The sequence below is a fragment of the Monopterus albus genome, unplaced genomic scaffold (genome assembly GCF_001952655.1).
Source record: "Monopterus albus unplaced genomic scaffold, M_albus_1.0 scaffold19.1, whole genome shotgun sequence".
Lineage (NCBI taxonomy): Eukaryota > Metazoa > Chordata > Actinopteri > Synbranchiformes > Synbranchidae > Monopterus > Monopterus albus.
The window spans coordinates 803,806-818,822 of NW_018127899.1; the positions used below are offsets into that span (position 1 = coordinate 803,806).

At 40.6% G+C, this 15,017-nt stretch overlaps 4 protein-coding genes across 7 annotated transcripts in view; 2 read left to right on the top strand and 2 right to left on the bottom strand.

Annotated features, from left to right (window-relative positions):
* Positions 1-113: 113 nt before the first annotated feature.
* LOC109956474 (E3 ubiquitin-protein ligase TRIM33-like) lies at positions 114-7,212 on the bottom strand. Of its 2 annotated transcripts, XM_020593615.1 has the most exons (9): positions 6,839-7,212; positions 5,022-5,099; positions 4,524-4,710; positions 4,265-4,398; positions 2,625-3,407; positions 2,167-2,290; positions 1,727-1,801; positions 993-1,145; positions 114-619 (listed from the first exon to the last, which is right to left on the bottom strand). In XM_020593615.1, exons 3-9 carry the CDS (start codon positions 4,689-4,691, stop codon positions 416-418), a joined length of 1,641 nt encoding a protein of 546 aa, XP_020449271.1. In that variant the 5' UTR covers positions 4,692-4,710; positions 5,022-5,099; positions 6,839-7,212; the 3' UTR covers positions 114-415. The 2 variants fall into 2 exon arrangements, with proteins under 2 accessions (XP_020449271.1, XP_020449273.1); XM_020593617.1 differs by lacking the exons at positions 4,524-4,710; positions 5,022-5,099; positions 6,839-7,212 and adding an exon at positions 4,506-4,523.
* On the top strand, positions 5,676-9,343 carry rpl27a (ribosomal protein L27a). Its single transcript, XM_020593618.1, has 5 exons — positions 5,676-5,761; positions 6,396-6,459; positions 6,610-6,685; positions 7,219-7,393; positions 9,170-9,343. Exons 1-5 carry the CDS (start codon positions 5,759-5,761, stop codon positions 9,296-9,298), a joined length of 447 nt encoding a protein of 148 aa, XP_020449274.1. The 5' UTR covers positions 5,676-5,758; the 3' UTR covers positions 9,299-9,343.
* A 701-nt stretch (positions 9,344-10,044) lies between these two features.
* Positions 10,045-12,140, top strand: akip1 (A kinase (PRKA) interacting protein 1). Of its 3 annotated transcripts, none has more exons than XM_020593511.1 (5): positions 10,045-10,147; positions 10,897-11,087; positions 11,206-11,280; positions 11,374-11,493; positions 11,749-12,140. In XM_020593511.1, the coding sequence occupies exons 2-5, from the start codon at positions 10,926-10,928 to the stop codon at positions 11,896-11,898; spliced, it is 507 nt and encodes a 168-aa protein (XP_020449167.1). In that variant the 5' UTR covers positions 10,045-10,147; positions 10,897-10,925; the 3' UTR covers positions 11,899-12,140. The 3 variants fall into 3 exon arrangements, with proteins under 3 accessions (XP_020449167.1, XP_020449168.1, XP_020449166.1); XM_020593512.1 differs by having other exon boundaries at positions 10,109-10,196; XM_020593510.1 differs by lacking the exon at positions 10,045-10,147 and adding an exon at positions 10,326-10,359.
* Positions 12,141-13,791: 1,651 nt separating this feature from the next.
* The window catches only part of LOC109956476 (inner centromere protein-like), a 3,515-nt gene continuing 2,289 nt past the window's right edge, over positions 13,792-15,017 (bottom strand). Inside the window, exon 7 of the mRNA XM_020593619.1 lies at positions 13,792-13,971. The gene's annotated coding sequence lies outside the window, so the exon portion shown is untranslated. The remainder of the gene's footprint in view (positions 13,972-15,017) is intronic.

Here is a 15,017-nt window from a genome sequence, read left to right on the forward strand (position 1 = left end):
CCTGCTGAAATATATAATTTATCACTATATATTGTGCAGCTGAATAAGCAACTTAATATGGTAAATTCAAGTAGTGAATAGAACCCCAAAATGCTACAGAATGCTAAAATAAGGCAACTAACTGAAGTCATTTTGTGCTTTTCCCTATATGACAGAATCACTGAGCTGAATTTTTGGAAGAATAAAATGTCCTGAGACACTTAAAAAAGAATATCAAGTTTAAAAGTTAAAAACCATAACCAGAAACTGACATGCTGAGCAGACCACCAAGCACTGCAGGAGAGTCCAGGAGAAACAGAGACTGTCACGTCTGGTAGATGAATCCTGATCATGTAGATTAGTACATATTGGAATGACATGTTTCACTTTAAGAAGTTTTCCATGAATTAAAAAGCTTTAAGACAACAGTGTAAAGTTACAGGCAATATTTTTTCCCGCTAAACACATGTTTCTTCTTCCTGTAGTTTTCCTTCCTCTTCCCGCTGAGCCATTGGAGGCGAGCTCTATTTGTCCTGTCCTGGCTCGCCAATGGGAATGTCCGATCAAGAAAAATCTCCTTCAGTTTGCTCAAGAAAAACACCTCCAGGTTTTGGCCGGCCTGTGCCACCTCTGAGTCCGGCTGCAGACGGACATGAACAAAAGAAAAAAACAGAGATTTTCTCATTTAAACCTGTATTTACCCTGGTAAAATCCCTTTGTTTCAAAGGCTGGCCAAGTTGCAGGCCTCAGGGATGGATGATCTTTTATAAGTAAAAGCAGCAATACCACAGTGTAGAAATACTCTGATAGAGAACTACAGTGGTCTGGAACTGGGACATGGCATCAACTGGCAAATAAACAACCTGACATAGTTCCTACATGAAGGAATCAAAGAATAAATTCATATCTGGGCCCAGTTTGCTGCTCCATGTGGAACCTATTCCCACAGGCTATAGAAATAATTCAGCTACACCAGAAATTAGATTGAACTTCAGTAGTTATGACAAACATACATAATTGAAGGTAGCGCAGTTCTTGAGCATCAGCAAGACGTCATCTACGAATTGCTCAGCAGTGAAGTAGTGTAGAGTGTTGCTCTTGTCCAGTTTCCTGCGGATCACAGACAGGTCAATGGGCCTCTTGATGATCTGGTAGTAGTTTCTGGCCTGGAGGACATTCACACACATTAGATCAGTGTGCGGGGAGGTTGTTGTCATGTTGACCCTATGGTGTGCTCTGAACATTTTACATGTAAGTCAGTGTTTTGTCCACTTATGTTATGACCATTACACACTGCAGTAATGCTCTTTCTGCCCTGCGACTCACTTTAACCAGCTTCTTAGTTCCTTGTTAATTTAATGTGTGCAACACAAAGCTTTATTTTACCTTTAGGTTTGGATTTATATTGTGAAGTATTTGCTGTAATATTTGTTGTAAAACATTTGAAAGTCATATGTATACATGTAACATTGCTCAGTTTAGACTCTAAACTTCAGAGTGATGACATACAGTGTACTTTTATTTGTAAATCTTAACCATTAGTGATGTCATACAGTATAAACTCATGTAGAATGAGCTCAGTGCTTGTCATCACCTGAAAATTAAAGGTAGCTACACCACAGTATGACTTTAGATTACCTTGTTGTTATAATGGACATTTGCACAGTATTGTGTGTCACTTCTGATGTGATTTCTGAGCTAAACATGTTGCAAGTACAGATGTTTAATATAAATCTGTCAGACTGACCAGAGGGCTCACAGGTTCATGAAAAGGAGCGCTGAGCAAGTGACAGTACAGCAGCAGAGTCAGCTTCTCACACCTCTGCAGGGGAAAACACACAACACGGCACTCATAACCTGAGCTAAACTAGGTCAGCCTACCCCGTCATCTCATCATGACCCCATATGACAAGTCCACAACAATCAGAAAGATAATGAAATCGTTATGTCCCACTACATGTTGTGCTGTAGCACAGAACACATTTAATTACATCTTTGATGTATTTTCCCTTTAATGTAGTGGTCATTTGTATTCCATTACTTTTCACTAATTACAACCTGGTTTGTTGGTTGGCTTCATTTTCACCACTTGCAGTAACAGAAACTAATCTTAAAAGCCCACTGTGGTTATATAAAGATTACTCAACATTCAGTGCTAAACACTGGTACAGAAAGGAGACGGCTCACCCTCTGGTCCTGATTGGACAGTGTGTACGGAGCTTTGACTCCATCACAGGTCTGCGTGTTCTCACAGTCGTAGGTCTCCACAGGCTCCTGGTCGGATCTGCACAACGTACACACCCAGTCACCTCTGTAAGACACGCACGACCTCTGTCATTTCACAGGTTGGACTTTGTAGTGCAGCATGAAGCCTGAAACTTCCTGAACATTCCTGCAGTTAATTAATTCTTAATACACTAAAAAGTGGATGTATATTGGCATTCGTTTTTTTTTAAAGGCTGGTGTTATTTTATTCTTTTATTATCATTCCTTAAGAACAACTAAATCAACAATTCATTTATCTCCATAGAGATGACATGATCAGCCTGTGCCGAGCAGCTGTAAGCACTATCTAAATGAATGAATGCACTGACTGTCATCACACACACACAGCTTGCAAGTCTGGATGTTCACACAGTACTTACAGTGGGAAGTCAATGAGAGGAGGTATATGGCAGGCCAAGTGGAAAACCTTTGGGCAGCGATCACAGCAGAGCAGATCACCTCCGTTCAGACAAACAGCACAGAAATCTTCACTGTCCATGTCCTCGGCTCCAGCTCTGGGTTCAGGTAGGACGGATGAGTCATCGTCCTCCTGTAAGGAGCACAGATCAGGTCTTTGATCGTCACTGTCCTCCATCTCAACTACATCCGCTTCACATTTTGATTCAGATTCATCCTCCAGCTGCAGGGATCTATCCTGATCCGCTTCTGGTTCTGGATCCAGTTCGATCACCATTGTCTGCTCTGGATCTGGGTCCAGATAAAATGTTTCTGAATCCGTTTGCCCATCTGGGTCCCATTCATCAGAACCAGACTCAAACAGGATATAAGGCTGATCTGGATTTGATTCACAGTCAAAGCCTGAGTCCTGCTCTGGTTCCGCACACGGGGAGCTGTCCGGACAGTACGGTTCAGTCCAGGATCTTGATGTGGCTTCTGGCTGACTGAACTCAGCTGACTGTGCTGGTTTAGACTGAGCTGAATCCTCTTTGACCTCCAAAATGTCTGCCTCATTTTGACCGACTACCTGTTGAGGAAAATCCAAACTACAGATGCGGCGCTTGGCTTGTGTTTGGCACGGCAGCCGCACCAGAGACACCACAGGCTGCAGAGACAATAAGGACACAGCCTGAAAGTTCAGACGCTCCAGGCTTACTACAGGTATGCATGAATTACCCAAAATCCTCTGAGCCTCTGGATGAATCCTGTGGAAATAAATGGAGATTTGAATGACTTCCTTTTTTTCACACCAGCAACTGAAAAATGTTTTTCATTCAGATCAGGAGTATATCTGATATATGAAATATAACATCATTAAGAAATTTCACATTTTAGGAAATTCACTTATTCACTTCATTTCTGTGAGTTAGATAAGACAGCATCATATATGTGCACTTAATATGGAGTTAATATGAGGCAATTAGCCTAGCTTAGCATAAAGAGTAGAAGTAGAGGAAAATACCAATGTTGGATTTGTCCAATGTTCAAATATGCACCCAGCACGTCTACATCCTATTTATTAAGAAGCTGCCATATTTTGTTTGCTTAATCCATACACAAACAAAAACGTCATAAGGATCATTTTGTACTTTAAAAGTAGCAGATAAGTAAACTCCTGCACAAATGTCATGGTGCCACGGTAGTGATATACTGTATATATATCACACTGACACTCTCTGCCATGCAGAGGAAGAAACATCTGCCATGTCCAGATGCACCAAACAAGCATGTAATAACATTTGTGACATGTAGTATAACCATATGCATCCACTGTCTGTGCTGTTTTGGACTTTACTAGCACCTTTACATTTCTCTTTGTGTACAGATTAAAAAATTATTATACACTGACAATGTGTGAGCTCTACAGCCCCATTTCCTGTCTTTAAGCTATGCCGATCTTTTCCTGGGTCCAGCTTTGCACTTAACAGCCGTCCATGACAGTGCTATCAATATTCTCATCTAACAGTAAATAAGCACATTTACCAAAATGCCATACTTTATTTAAATGTTTTCCAGTTGTGTTGTAAGTGCAGTGTGTTCTGAATGTTGTCCTTTGTTTTACCTTAGTCTCTTCAGCAAAGCTGCTACACTTTTATGAGGTTGTCGTTTTTCAGATGAGGGAGAAGCTGCTCTTGGGTGTCCATTATAAAACTGGCTTGACTCCTTTTCTGTCTCACACAGTCCAGTACTGCTGAGCTATTAACACAACACACATTTAGTGGCAGTCTTGTCAAAACAATAATCAATTGAACTATCACTAAGTCTCCTCCTACTTTCTCAACACTGTAAAACATCACACCCACCGTCTGCATTTGTCTTACATGTTCAGCTGGGAGGCTTGGCTCCTCTGCTACACTTGCCAGATCTGGACCAGTCTCAGGTGACATGGCCTTCAGCACCTGCTGTACTCTACATTTGGCCGCCTGTGGCAACAGGGTGGCGCGCCTTTGGGGAAAGTTGCCATGGTGTCTGTGAGGTAGACCTGCCATCTCCAGGAGATTGAACCTCCTGGGGTGAAAAAAGAGAAGAGAAAACACAAAAGAAACGGCCTGTTTTAAATCTCCTGTGTGCTCAGTGTTTGATGTCAAAACACAAGAATCAAAACAAACACAAAACCACCAAAGAAACAGTAGAAGAGGAAGTAGAATCATTATTTTCAGATTAACTTGGCTGCTCATTTGTACAAGCACAATAACATGCCTGTCTATCTAATGAATAGTTATAACACATACAAAAAAGCAGAACTTGTGCACATTATGATTAGCAGCTTTAACAACATATAAGGATCCATTTGAAGTTGTATTGAAATTGTTCCTTACCTCGGTGTGAATGTAAGCGACAAAAAACAAGATGTCTGCTGCAGAAAGCAAATGAATGTGTCCTCAGGTGGATGTGAGCTGGCGATGAGAGAGATGGCATTGTTCCATGAGTCCGGTGTCAAGGGGGACACAAAGGCTTTGATTGGTGGAGAGCCGATCCAACCTCAGCCCCTTGACGTTTCTACGCTGTTCACTAAAAGCCTGTGTTTCCTGTTAAATATCATGTGATGCTTTTAATCCAGTACACCCATCCTGCTAACATTTTTCTGTAAGTTCCCCTGTTCAGCATTTATAAGCTGTATACAACAATTAAAAAGTGTTTATAACACACTAATAACAAAATATGTAATACTAACGGTTCAAGATATGGTTAAAAACTAACTCTTCAAAATATATTTAAGATATAAAATATATTTTCAAAAACCACAACCTCCAAAATGATTATGAAGTTGAATCAACACCTCTCTATATGAGGTTTTAAAATGACTTTATTTTGCTCAGTGTAACTAATTTGCTATAATACCCTACGTTTAAATCTTTGCCAACACGTTACGCTCTGTACATTCTGAATTCACACTTAAACCTAATACTTCAGTAAATACACTGTAATCATCTTCTCTTAATTTCACTCATCCACCTCTAGGTGTCGCTGTGTATTTTTTTGTTGTCTGGAGCCAAATCTCGCACAAAACTGCGTGACTTACAAATCCCGTTCCTCTTTCAACTGGCCTCAGAGAATGGTAGGTTATGTCATGATTGTCTGTGCATTGAAGTGGAGTAATCTATCACCATCCTTGTTCGTTCATATAGGAATCTACCATACGAGAACCGTTTATTGTACATTTATCTGTTACGAGCAATTAATGGATACTTTTGATGTGTTTTATTAGCACTTTAGGAATTCGTTAGCTGCTCACTGTATGTAGCTGCTCGGCTGTTCTGGGCCCGTGGCTGTAGCAGTCACACAACAGTCTCTAGTAAATCGCGTTTTAACTGCGTACATAATACGTCTGTATCTTTATTGATTACACAAGTAATAGAGGTTTAAAATGTAAAGCTGACCGACAGCATTGGCCTAAGTGTAAATTTTGCTGTGCGTGTCCAGTCGTTGAGAGTTTGCCGGGTAATGCAGCTGAATTAGCATTAGCTTCCCGGGACAGTAGGCAGCATGTAACTACTTTCTAAGGTGGAAAACGTGTTTCTTGCCTCCGAAATAATTTAACAAGTTTAGAAGTCGGTCCAATGTTGACGTGCTTCATATCCCTACTAGTTCGGCTAATTTAGCTAGCCAGCTAGTTTCATGAGTCAACATTCAGACCAAGGTAGTTGATGCTGTCTAGTAATTTCAATCTCCGACTAACCTTTTTTTGATAGCCTACTAAGAAGACTAAGACTAGGAAGCTCCGAGGGCACGTTAGCCACGGACATGGTCGCGTTGGTAAGTACAGGTTTATCCCTTTTTCAAGTGTTGTAACTGATAAGTTCTTTATGTCATTGGTAACATGAACATCTCTCCAACAGGCAAGCACAGAAAGCATCCTGGAGGCTGTTCTTTGTGGCATTGGTAACATGAACATGTCTCCAATAGGCAAGCACAGAAAGCATCCTGGAGGCCGTGGTAATGCTGGTGGTATGCATCACCACAGAATCAACTTCGACAAATAGTAAGTGCTGCAAAATATGTTGAGGTGCGGAGTTGGAGCAAAGTGAGGGTTGGTTTCTATACCATAAGTTAGTTTAGCTTACATGAAATCTGATTTTAATCATGTTTAAGTTAAGCTTTCCTGAGGGAAATATATACTTGTGTATGTACCTACAAAGAATGTATGGGCAGATTTCTGCTTACAAATACTATTAAAAAAAAAAAAAAAAACTGAGCCTAGGACCGGTACCTGAAGAACAAATAGTTGTTTGCCAATTTGCGTCTATTAGTGCATCCCCACTGTTGAGTCAGTCTACCAATGGTTAATATTGTTTTACAGCAGAGGCTAGAATCTCATTTAGTAAATCACTGTCATGGTGTGCTGGTCTTAGAGTAAACAGTAGCCGTTTATCAACAGGCTCTCTGTAGGCTGGTCAGCCACATGGGCAGTTACAAAGCTGGTCTGACTATGTTGACAGATTTCCAGTTTAATGCAAAGTTTCCATGTTGGTTACATGATATTAAGTCCTCTCTGTTTTTCCTGATTGTCCTCAGCCATCCTGGGTACTTTGGCAAGGTGGGTATGAGACATTACCACCTGAAGCGGAACACAGCCTACTGCCCCACAGTCAACCTGGACAAGCTGTGGACACTAGTAAGCGAGCAGACCAGGCTGAACTACAGCAAGAAGCCTGACGGCCCTGCCCCCATCATTGATGCTGTGCGTGCTGTAAGTATCGGCCAGTACTTTTGTTAGTGACAAAATGTTTTGTCTCCAGCCCTGATTACTATTAAAATGATAGTTTGGCTCATTTGGACTCTGAATGTGGAAGACTGTATGTCTGATGTATAATTTATACTTGTCCTTAACTATGCATAGGTGTTGATGCATACCTATGCAGCAAAGAGGTTTTGTGACTTAGCGTAGGTCGTTGACAGTCACAGAGACAGGCTGAAGCGCACACCTCCCAAATCTAAACTGTTCCATGGAGCTGCATCTTCCATGCTGATTGGTTGATCTGACTTCCTGTTACTTGTTTTCACAAAGCTTCTACGGGTGTTTCTCAAGTCTCTTTTATCTTCATGCCCCTCACTTGTCTTCCTTGCATCTTAGTCCCACCCACTTAAGATGCGACAAAAAAATGGAAGCAAAACAGGCGAATAGAGAGGCCTCGAAACACTGACACGAGGTGTTGTTTCCTCCATCTGAAGTGTCCAGTCACCAACTGATTTCTGATAAAGGCGCATGTGGGTTTGTAAAAACCTCAGTGAAGGATGCATTTGTGTGTCCCTGCTTGTGGCTCCTAACATATATGAGACATGGAACATCCTCAGTCGACCGGTACATCTTCAGGTCAAGCGAGGAACAATCATGTAAGAGACTAGAGAAGCACATTCTCTGTACTTTGCAGTTTTGGTCTGTCGATGGAGATGTGAAAATGGGTCCTGGGGGAGTTTAAGAAAGGCCATGGAGACACAGGTCATTTACAGATCGTCAAAGGCTGTCACCGCTTTATCAGAAATGACCTTAGAGGAGGAGCTGCAGGAGGCCATTGAACAGATTGTCTCTTTACAAGTAGAAGTCCCACAAGAACAACGAGCATTTGCAAGAAATACTGGAGTGCCCACTGTTTTAAAGAGGCAAGCCAGAAAAAGTTGACTCAAAAGAAAGCACACCAGTGACAGGAACAATCCTGGTGCAGGAGGCTGATTACTCTTTATAATATACACTGAAACTTGAGTGTCCTATCTTGAAAAATAACTTGTGGAAGCTAAATACTGTGCAAAGCAAATATAGTCTTAAGTGGCCATTGTCATAGCTTTTATGGATTATTTCAAACAAAACTCAACACTTCCTCAAAGAGCCAAAGTATACTGGTTCCTAAAACTTTGAGTAGAGTAACATCTGAAGGTATAAGGAGGTAGCTGCCTATAACTGCAGTTTGTTATTGTTTGGGAAGATTTGGGGTCCTGAATTAATGACATGAACTCAGTTGGCGGGTTCATGGTAGTCTGTTACTGTGAGTGAGTATCTCCGCCAAAAGCCTCAAGCAGTGTTTGGAGCTTTAATAGGTTTCAAATATGCCACCTTAGTGTGAAGGTTGAGCTGTATTCCTATGTCCAGGGGTTAGCATATTGCGGCCTTCAAACAGGTCAGAGTGTTAACGTGTGCACAGGTATAAATGCAACTATCTGATTGGATATATGCATATGTACAGTGGCGTCAAAGTACAAGTCTGGCTTTAGATAGGAAGACCAAGCTGATGTATTGGCCTACACGGGCCTTTTTCAAGAGCTACGTGTTTTCCTTAAGGCTGAAAATATCAACCATTGACCTAATAGAAAAGTTTGAGGTGTTATTTGTGGCTCATTGCAGATTCTGCAGCTTGTGGCTGTATATTTTTTGTGAATAAAAATGGTTCAGGAGCGTTTTGTCAGATATAATGTGTTAATGTGGTCAGTGCTCATCAGGTTGCAGTAATTTTTCTTTTTTTCTACTTTACAGGGGTACTACAAAGTTCTGGGCAAAGGCAAACTGCCCAAGCAGCCTGTGATCGTCAAGGCCAAGTTCTTCAGCCGAAGGGCCGAGGAGAAGATTAAGGCAGTAGGAGGGGCCTGCGTGCTGATGGCATAATGCTTTGTCAACATGTTTTTGCAGAAATAAACTGTATAAATGGGATCTTTGTGTTTGTCCTGTCTAATTTATATGTACACATGACACAGATTGCTGTTGGTATGTGTTGCAATGTGAGCTTCATAAAAATCTGTCTATGTATGTCTAAGTGGGAATTTGATCATTGGATTTGAAATTTATGGCCTAGTAAGATTAAATGTGCCATATCAGAAAAACTAACAGTAAAAGAAATGAGACTATATGGTGCTTTTGTAGTTTGCAACGGTTGAGTTAAACTATGCACCGCAGCTGTGGGGTTTAAGATGTTTGAAACAATTATATAAAAGCCACAATTACACAGCAAGTGCTGCTGAAGTTTATTTCCCTTCTCTGCACCCTAACAATGGGTGAAGTTTTGCCAGAAATCTCTACTTTGATGTGATGCAGAGTCTGGTCTCAATTGAAGCACTAAGAAAGGTGAAAAGCAAAATCAGTTTGACTTCAGACAGTGAAGGAGTTTGGATTGCACCAAAGTTTTTGACATAGAAGTTATCACTATATTATCATTGTTTTATTTTGGTTAGGGAGCCTGTAGGGTTGTACAAAAGTTAAAGACTAAAGGTGCCATCATCTCTATAGGCGTTACCACTGTAGGTATATTATACTGTTTACATTTTTAAAAGGGAACATGACTGATGTGAAACCTATAGTGATTTATTTTGCGAGTTACACACAAGCATGTTCAGTGATTGTGACTTGTGGACTCTGTAAATGGGGGCGGGGTTGTAAGAGCAGGATTTCCTGTCTCAAGCAGCACGTCCACGGCTGTGTGCACGGTCGGCGAGCATGATGTGAGGACTGCACGCACAGGTAACCGAATGAAAAGGCACCGCTTTTTCAGGACTCTTGTGTTTTTCGGGTGCGTTTACTTGACCCATGTGTCTATGCATTGACCTTATAAAACCAAAATAATGGCTTTACTGATAGATTGTTGATAGAGAATGAAAATTCGAAATAGTTATGACGACACGTTATTATAAAGTGACGTAACAAGTTGAATTGTATGAACTTGGGTATTTTAGGTGAGCGCGTGAAAACTAAGTAGCCTACGAAAAGTGACAAAGTAACCGCAGCTGCTTAGTGTGTGGGTGGATCTACGCATGCGCCGTTCCCCTGGATTGTAAACTGCCATTAGTCAATTCTTCGATTAGCGAGTAACAAAAATAATTTGGGACTGTTTTGATAATCAGTAATTTAAGTTATTTTGAAAGCAAAAAATATCAAACTTGCTACTTCCAGCTTCTCATTTATAAGGTTTTGCTGCTATTATGAGTTCATGTGATGGTAAATTCGAGATCTTAGGTTTTGGGCAAGGAAAAAAAGCAATTTGATAACATCACCTTGGGCTTCAGAGAACAGAATTTTCTTTTATTTTCTAACATGATCAGACGATTTATTGAAAACAAAAATCGGTCGCTGTCCTGTTATTTTATCCTGGGTTTCACACTTTTTCTCTCAAATCATTAGAATATTATATTTGGAATAAAACTCCAGTCTATGGCACTTGACTTGGAGGTAAACTGGCTGATGGAGCCCACTCTGCTTGTTACTCCACTCAGGTGTAAGTCACCTGAGTTTGGTCCTGTTCATGGCAAACCAAGCCTGGTTGGAGTCCTCCCTGAAGCGCTCTGCCACTCTGGGCCTGGAAGTGCTGGAGCGGGCCTCCAGGCGGAGTGTAGACTGGACCAGCACTGGTGTGTCCCAGACTTCCACTACCACAGATGAGGAAGACACACAAATCCCTGCCAGGGTGCCTACAGGCTTTTTGCATGTTAACAGTTCTTCAATGACTTTGAATCTTTACTCCTTTATTCTATGTCTGCTCAGCCTCTCAAGTCACATGCTCATTTCTTCTGATGGTTTTCCAGAGAACATGCACAGAACTTCATGATGCCTTTGCAACCATTGCAGAGTTCATGGCACAGACAACCTATCAGTGCAAGGTAGGTAACTGTTTGTCACTCTTCATGTTTTAGCCCCTGTTTACAGTTTAGCCACAGGCCATAACTTAAGTGTGAAAATTGTCTGTGCTGCAGAGGTTTTATGAGTCTGGCTGTTGCACTGGGCCCACTGACAACGAGAGGCGTCATGTGTCCAGGTTCCACACACAACCAGCTGCTAGGAAGACGACACCTGCGCTGCCAACCAGGAAACATGTAAGGGTGCTGACCAGGAAAAACTAATCTGCTGCTGCTTGTGTGATGGGTGACTCAATCTTGAAAGGCTCATGTGATCTACAATGGCAACCAAATAAGGTGGTCAGCTGTGTTTCGGTAGCCTCTCAGCTAGCTGAGGTTCTTGTACTATAGCCTAAAATAACACTTTGGCAAGAGAGCAAAACTGCTAATGAACATTACGTGTATCTTTCACAGCCGGGAGCTAAAATTTTAAAATTCAAGTGTCATTTTCAGGGTTGTGTGTCGGCAGCAGGAGAAGATTTTTACATTGAGGTTTCACCTGGAATATACGCCATCACTGCCAGCATGCCCGAGTCACAGCGGCAGACTCAGTTGGTTAGTGTCAAAGCTGGAGAGAGCATCAACCTCACCTTTAACCTCTGACGCCCCACCCTTAACCCTCAGAAACAAAGCTGGCCAATGCTAATGCTCTGTGTTTTTCTTGTCTTAATCTGATTTACATTTATTTTGTTTTTATTTGCTGCACAATGAGAAGCCATATTTTATTGCATTTTTGAGTATTTTACTACGTAAATTGCACTTAAATTAAAATAGTAGCATTTAGCAGTGTTTTATGTGCACTAATACCACATCAGTGTATTAAAATAAAGTGCTATTTTAAACTTTGTATTTGTTACAGTGACATGTTATGTGTAAACAGGAGCATAGTCTCCAGGAAAAGGCTGAGGTCCCACAGGTGGCTGAGGTTTGAAGTCTGTCATTGCTAAAACTTCTGGCTGCTTTTCTTCCTTTAGCACCAGGAAGTGTCTGAAACAGAGAGCTGATCTGCGGGACAGGGAAGCCGAGTCTCACAGGTTGTGGTGTCCTCCTGGGCACAACACTCCCTGGAGATAAAAATAAAATCATTAAGCACAAACAGATCTTCTGCAGGTTAAATGAAATTCAAAATACTAGAAATGGTAACCATACACAGTCACAGATTTGCCATATGCACGTTTGTAGGAAAACTAAAGTGCAGCCCAGCTCAATCACAAGATCTCTCACTAAATTTTATTCCAAATATAACCATGACATAAAAATCCTGATTGCCCATGTGGTGTGGTGAGTGTTCCTCAGTATTATGGTAAAAGGTCTTTGCTTGGCGTTTGTTAAATTACAGCAAAGACAACAGGGCATCTAGTATTGAGCTTGCAGGATTGTTTTGCCTTGTTAGCAACAAAAATGTTCTTAACCGGCTAAATGCTTACATGCATAAATAAGGGATGAATTTACAGTATAATGTACTGGCATTGTTAACTGGACAGGTGTGATCCAAAACACTTAGTGGCAAAGTATGTCCATCTGCCTTTTTACTGCTTCAACATGCTTTACCACAAACAGATTTACATTAATGTAATAAAGGTTCTAAGATCTGAAACTGAAAAACTAAACAGGTTAAACCCACGTTAATCTCATCTTATTTCTACACATCTTGCAGTCAATATGGAATTCAATTTGAAGACAGGTCTGCAGTTGTCAAGGTTAGAAAGCCATGTATGGCTTTTGCATACTTATGCAGTACATGGCATGGGTGAGTTTTTAAGCCTACACTTGTTTACATTTGATGAGGTTTACGCCGAATCTGCCATTAGCAGGTTACGAATCATTGGATGTAGTGACAATCACAAATACTCTAATGAAAACATGATTCTCAGGCAGACTAAACTAAATTTGGCCATCAGAGAGGGCATCCTTGGAAAGTCACACTGAAGCAAATGTTTCTAAGCAGCTGATGTTTATCCTGTTAATTACAGATGTTCAGATTTCAATTTGAGTTCTTACATTCCATCCTGGTAAATGACCAACTTCAGTTTTTTTAGATAATTTACTTAACAAATTCACATAGTCATTATGCTCATTGGCTGCTATGTGACCCAAAATCATTTTAAAGGGACCTTTCATATAGCAGACTGTTTGGCATGCCATAAAGAGTAGAAATATTAACAGTAGCACTTTTCATGATCACATACTGGTATGTATGCTGTCTTGTCAGGAATGAACAGATTGTTCCACCTGTTTTTTCTGCAAGGACATGTGAACTGTGACATAAAAGGCCTAGCATGTTATGGCGATGGGGCCCAATTCGAAACCAAGGATGTCTATCAGCACATCCGGCAAAAACAAATGTTCAGATCTCACTGGGTTATTTTACAACACAGCCATATCACAAATATCTATAACTGACAATAGTAATTACATCTCACTAAAAACCATTCAGAAAATATTTTGATAACATTAAAAAAAAAAAAAAAATTACATAGCAGCATCTCTAGTGCACAGATATTACTTGGTTCCAGCTGGAGGCGAGTGCCACACAGCAGAACTGGTGCCTTTAAAATAGTGAGGCTTGCTCTTGTAGAAGATGCTTTCCAGTCTTGGTGGTTCGACCTCTCCAAAGAAAGTCTAAATGTGGAGGGTTGCAGAACTGGTTCCTAATTTTCTGCTCAAGACTGGGACCTGGAATGGGGAAACAAACACTGTCACTTAGGGCTATACAACATAAAATTTATTTCACATCAAGTTGCTTTTACTTTGATTGTAATTTACATCTCCCCTTCTCACTTGCATGTGTTACACATTAGCCATTGTGGCTCCATGCTAAACTCAAAATACACAAGTAATCTTCAGATTCTAGCTAACAAAGACACTTCTTTTAAAGCTTTGTGCCATTGATAAGTTATTTGCTTAGTTCATGAATCCCCATATTATATGTTGAGAAAACTCCTCCCTTAGGAAGCTTTCCAGTTATCAAACAATGGTAAGCAACAAATATCTGATGTTTTTTTTTTCCTTCAGGTAGGCCAAAGAACACCAAAATGAATGCTACTGTACCAATATTAACATACTGAGAGCTATGCTAAATTTTATTCTGATCATGTTTATGTAGTAACATTACATCAATACAAAAACAGAATTAAACTTTAAACATCCAAAAGGTAGCATGTGGAAAAATTAGACAGAATTTTGACTGTATTTTCATTTTATGTAAGCCAATATACAGGTGCAGCTCAATAAATTAGAATATTGTGGAAAGGTCCATTTATTTTGGTAATTCAACTCAAATAGTGAAACTCATGTATTATATAAATTCAGTACACACAGACTGTAGTTTAAGCCATCGAGTCTTTTAATTGTGATTATTTTGCTCGCATTTAACAAAAACCCACCAATTCACTATCAATTAGAATATGGTGACATGGCACTCAGCTAGTCAACTCAAAACACTTGCAAAGGTGTCCTGAGCCTTCAAAATGGTCACTCAGTTTGGTTCACTAGGCTACACAATCATGGGGAAGACTGCTGATCTGACAGTTGTCCAGAAGACAATCATCGACACCCTTCACAAGGAGGGTAAGCCACAAACATTCATTGCCAAAGAAGCTGGCTGTTCACAGAGTGCTGTATCCAAGCATGCTAACAGAAAGTTGAGTGGGAGGAAAAAGATGCACAACCAACTGAGAGAACCGCAGCCTTGAGAGGCTTGTCAAGCAAAATCGATTCAA

What these genes read in the sequence shown, in the direction of transcription:
- LOC109956474 (XM_020593615.1), bottom strand. Translation starts at nt 4,691, where the DNA reads ATGGCAGGTCTACCTCACAGACACCATGGCAACTTTCCCCAAAGGCGC. An exon ending in GCTTTGCTGAAGAGACTAAG is followed by an intron (nt 3,408 to 4,264) that starts GTAAAACAAAGG and finishes TTATTTCCACAG; the next exon opens with GATTCATCCAGAGGCTCAGA. An exon ending in ACTGCGCTACCTTCAATTAT is followed by an intron (nt 620 to 992) that starts GTATGTTTGTCA and finishes GTCCGTCTGCAG; the next exon opens with CCGGACTCAGAGGTGGCACA.
- rpl27a (XM_020593618.1), top strand. An exon ending in AGAATCAACTTCGACAAATA is followed by an intron (nt 6,686 to 7,218) that starts GTAAGTGCTGCA and finishes GATTGTCCTCAG; the next exon opens with CCATCCTGGGTACTTTGGCA. An exon ending in TCATTGATGCTGTGCGTGCT is followed by an intron (nt 7,394 to 9,169) that starts GTAAGTATCGGC and finishes TCTACTTTACAG; the next exon opens with GGGTACTACAAAGTTCTGGG.
- akip1 (XM_020593510.1), top strand. An exon ending in AGACAACCTATCAGTGCAAG is followed by an intron (nt 11,281 to 11,373) that starts GTAGGTAACTGT and finishes TCTGTGCTGCAG; the next exon opens with AGGTTTTATGAGTCTGGCTG. An exon ending in CGCTGCCAACCAGGAAACAT is followed by an intron (nt 11,494 to 11,748) that starts GTAAGGGTGCTG and finishes TGTCATTTTCAG; the next exon opens with GGTTGTGTGTCGGCAGCAGG.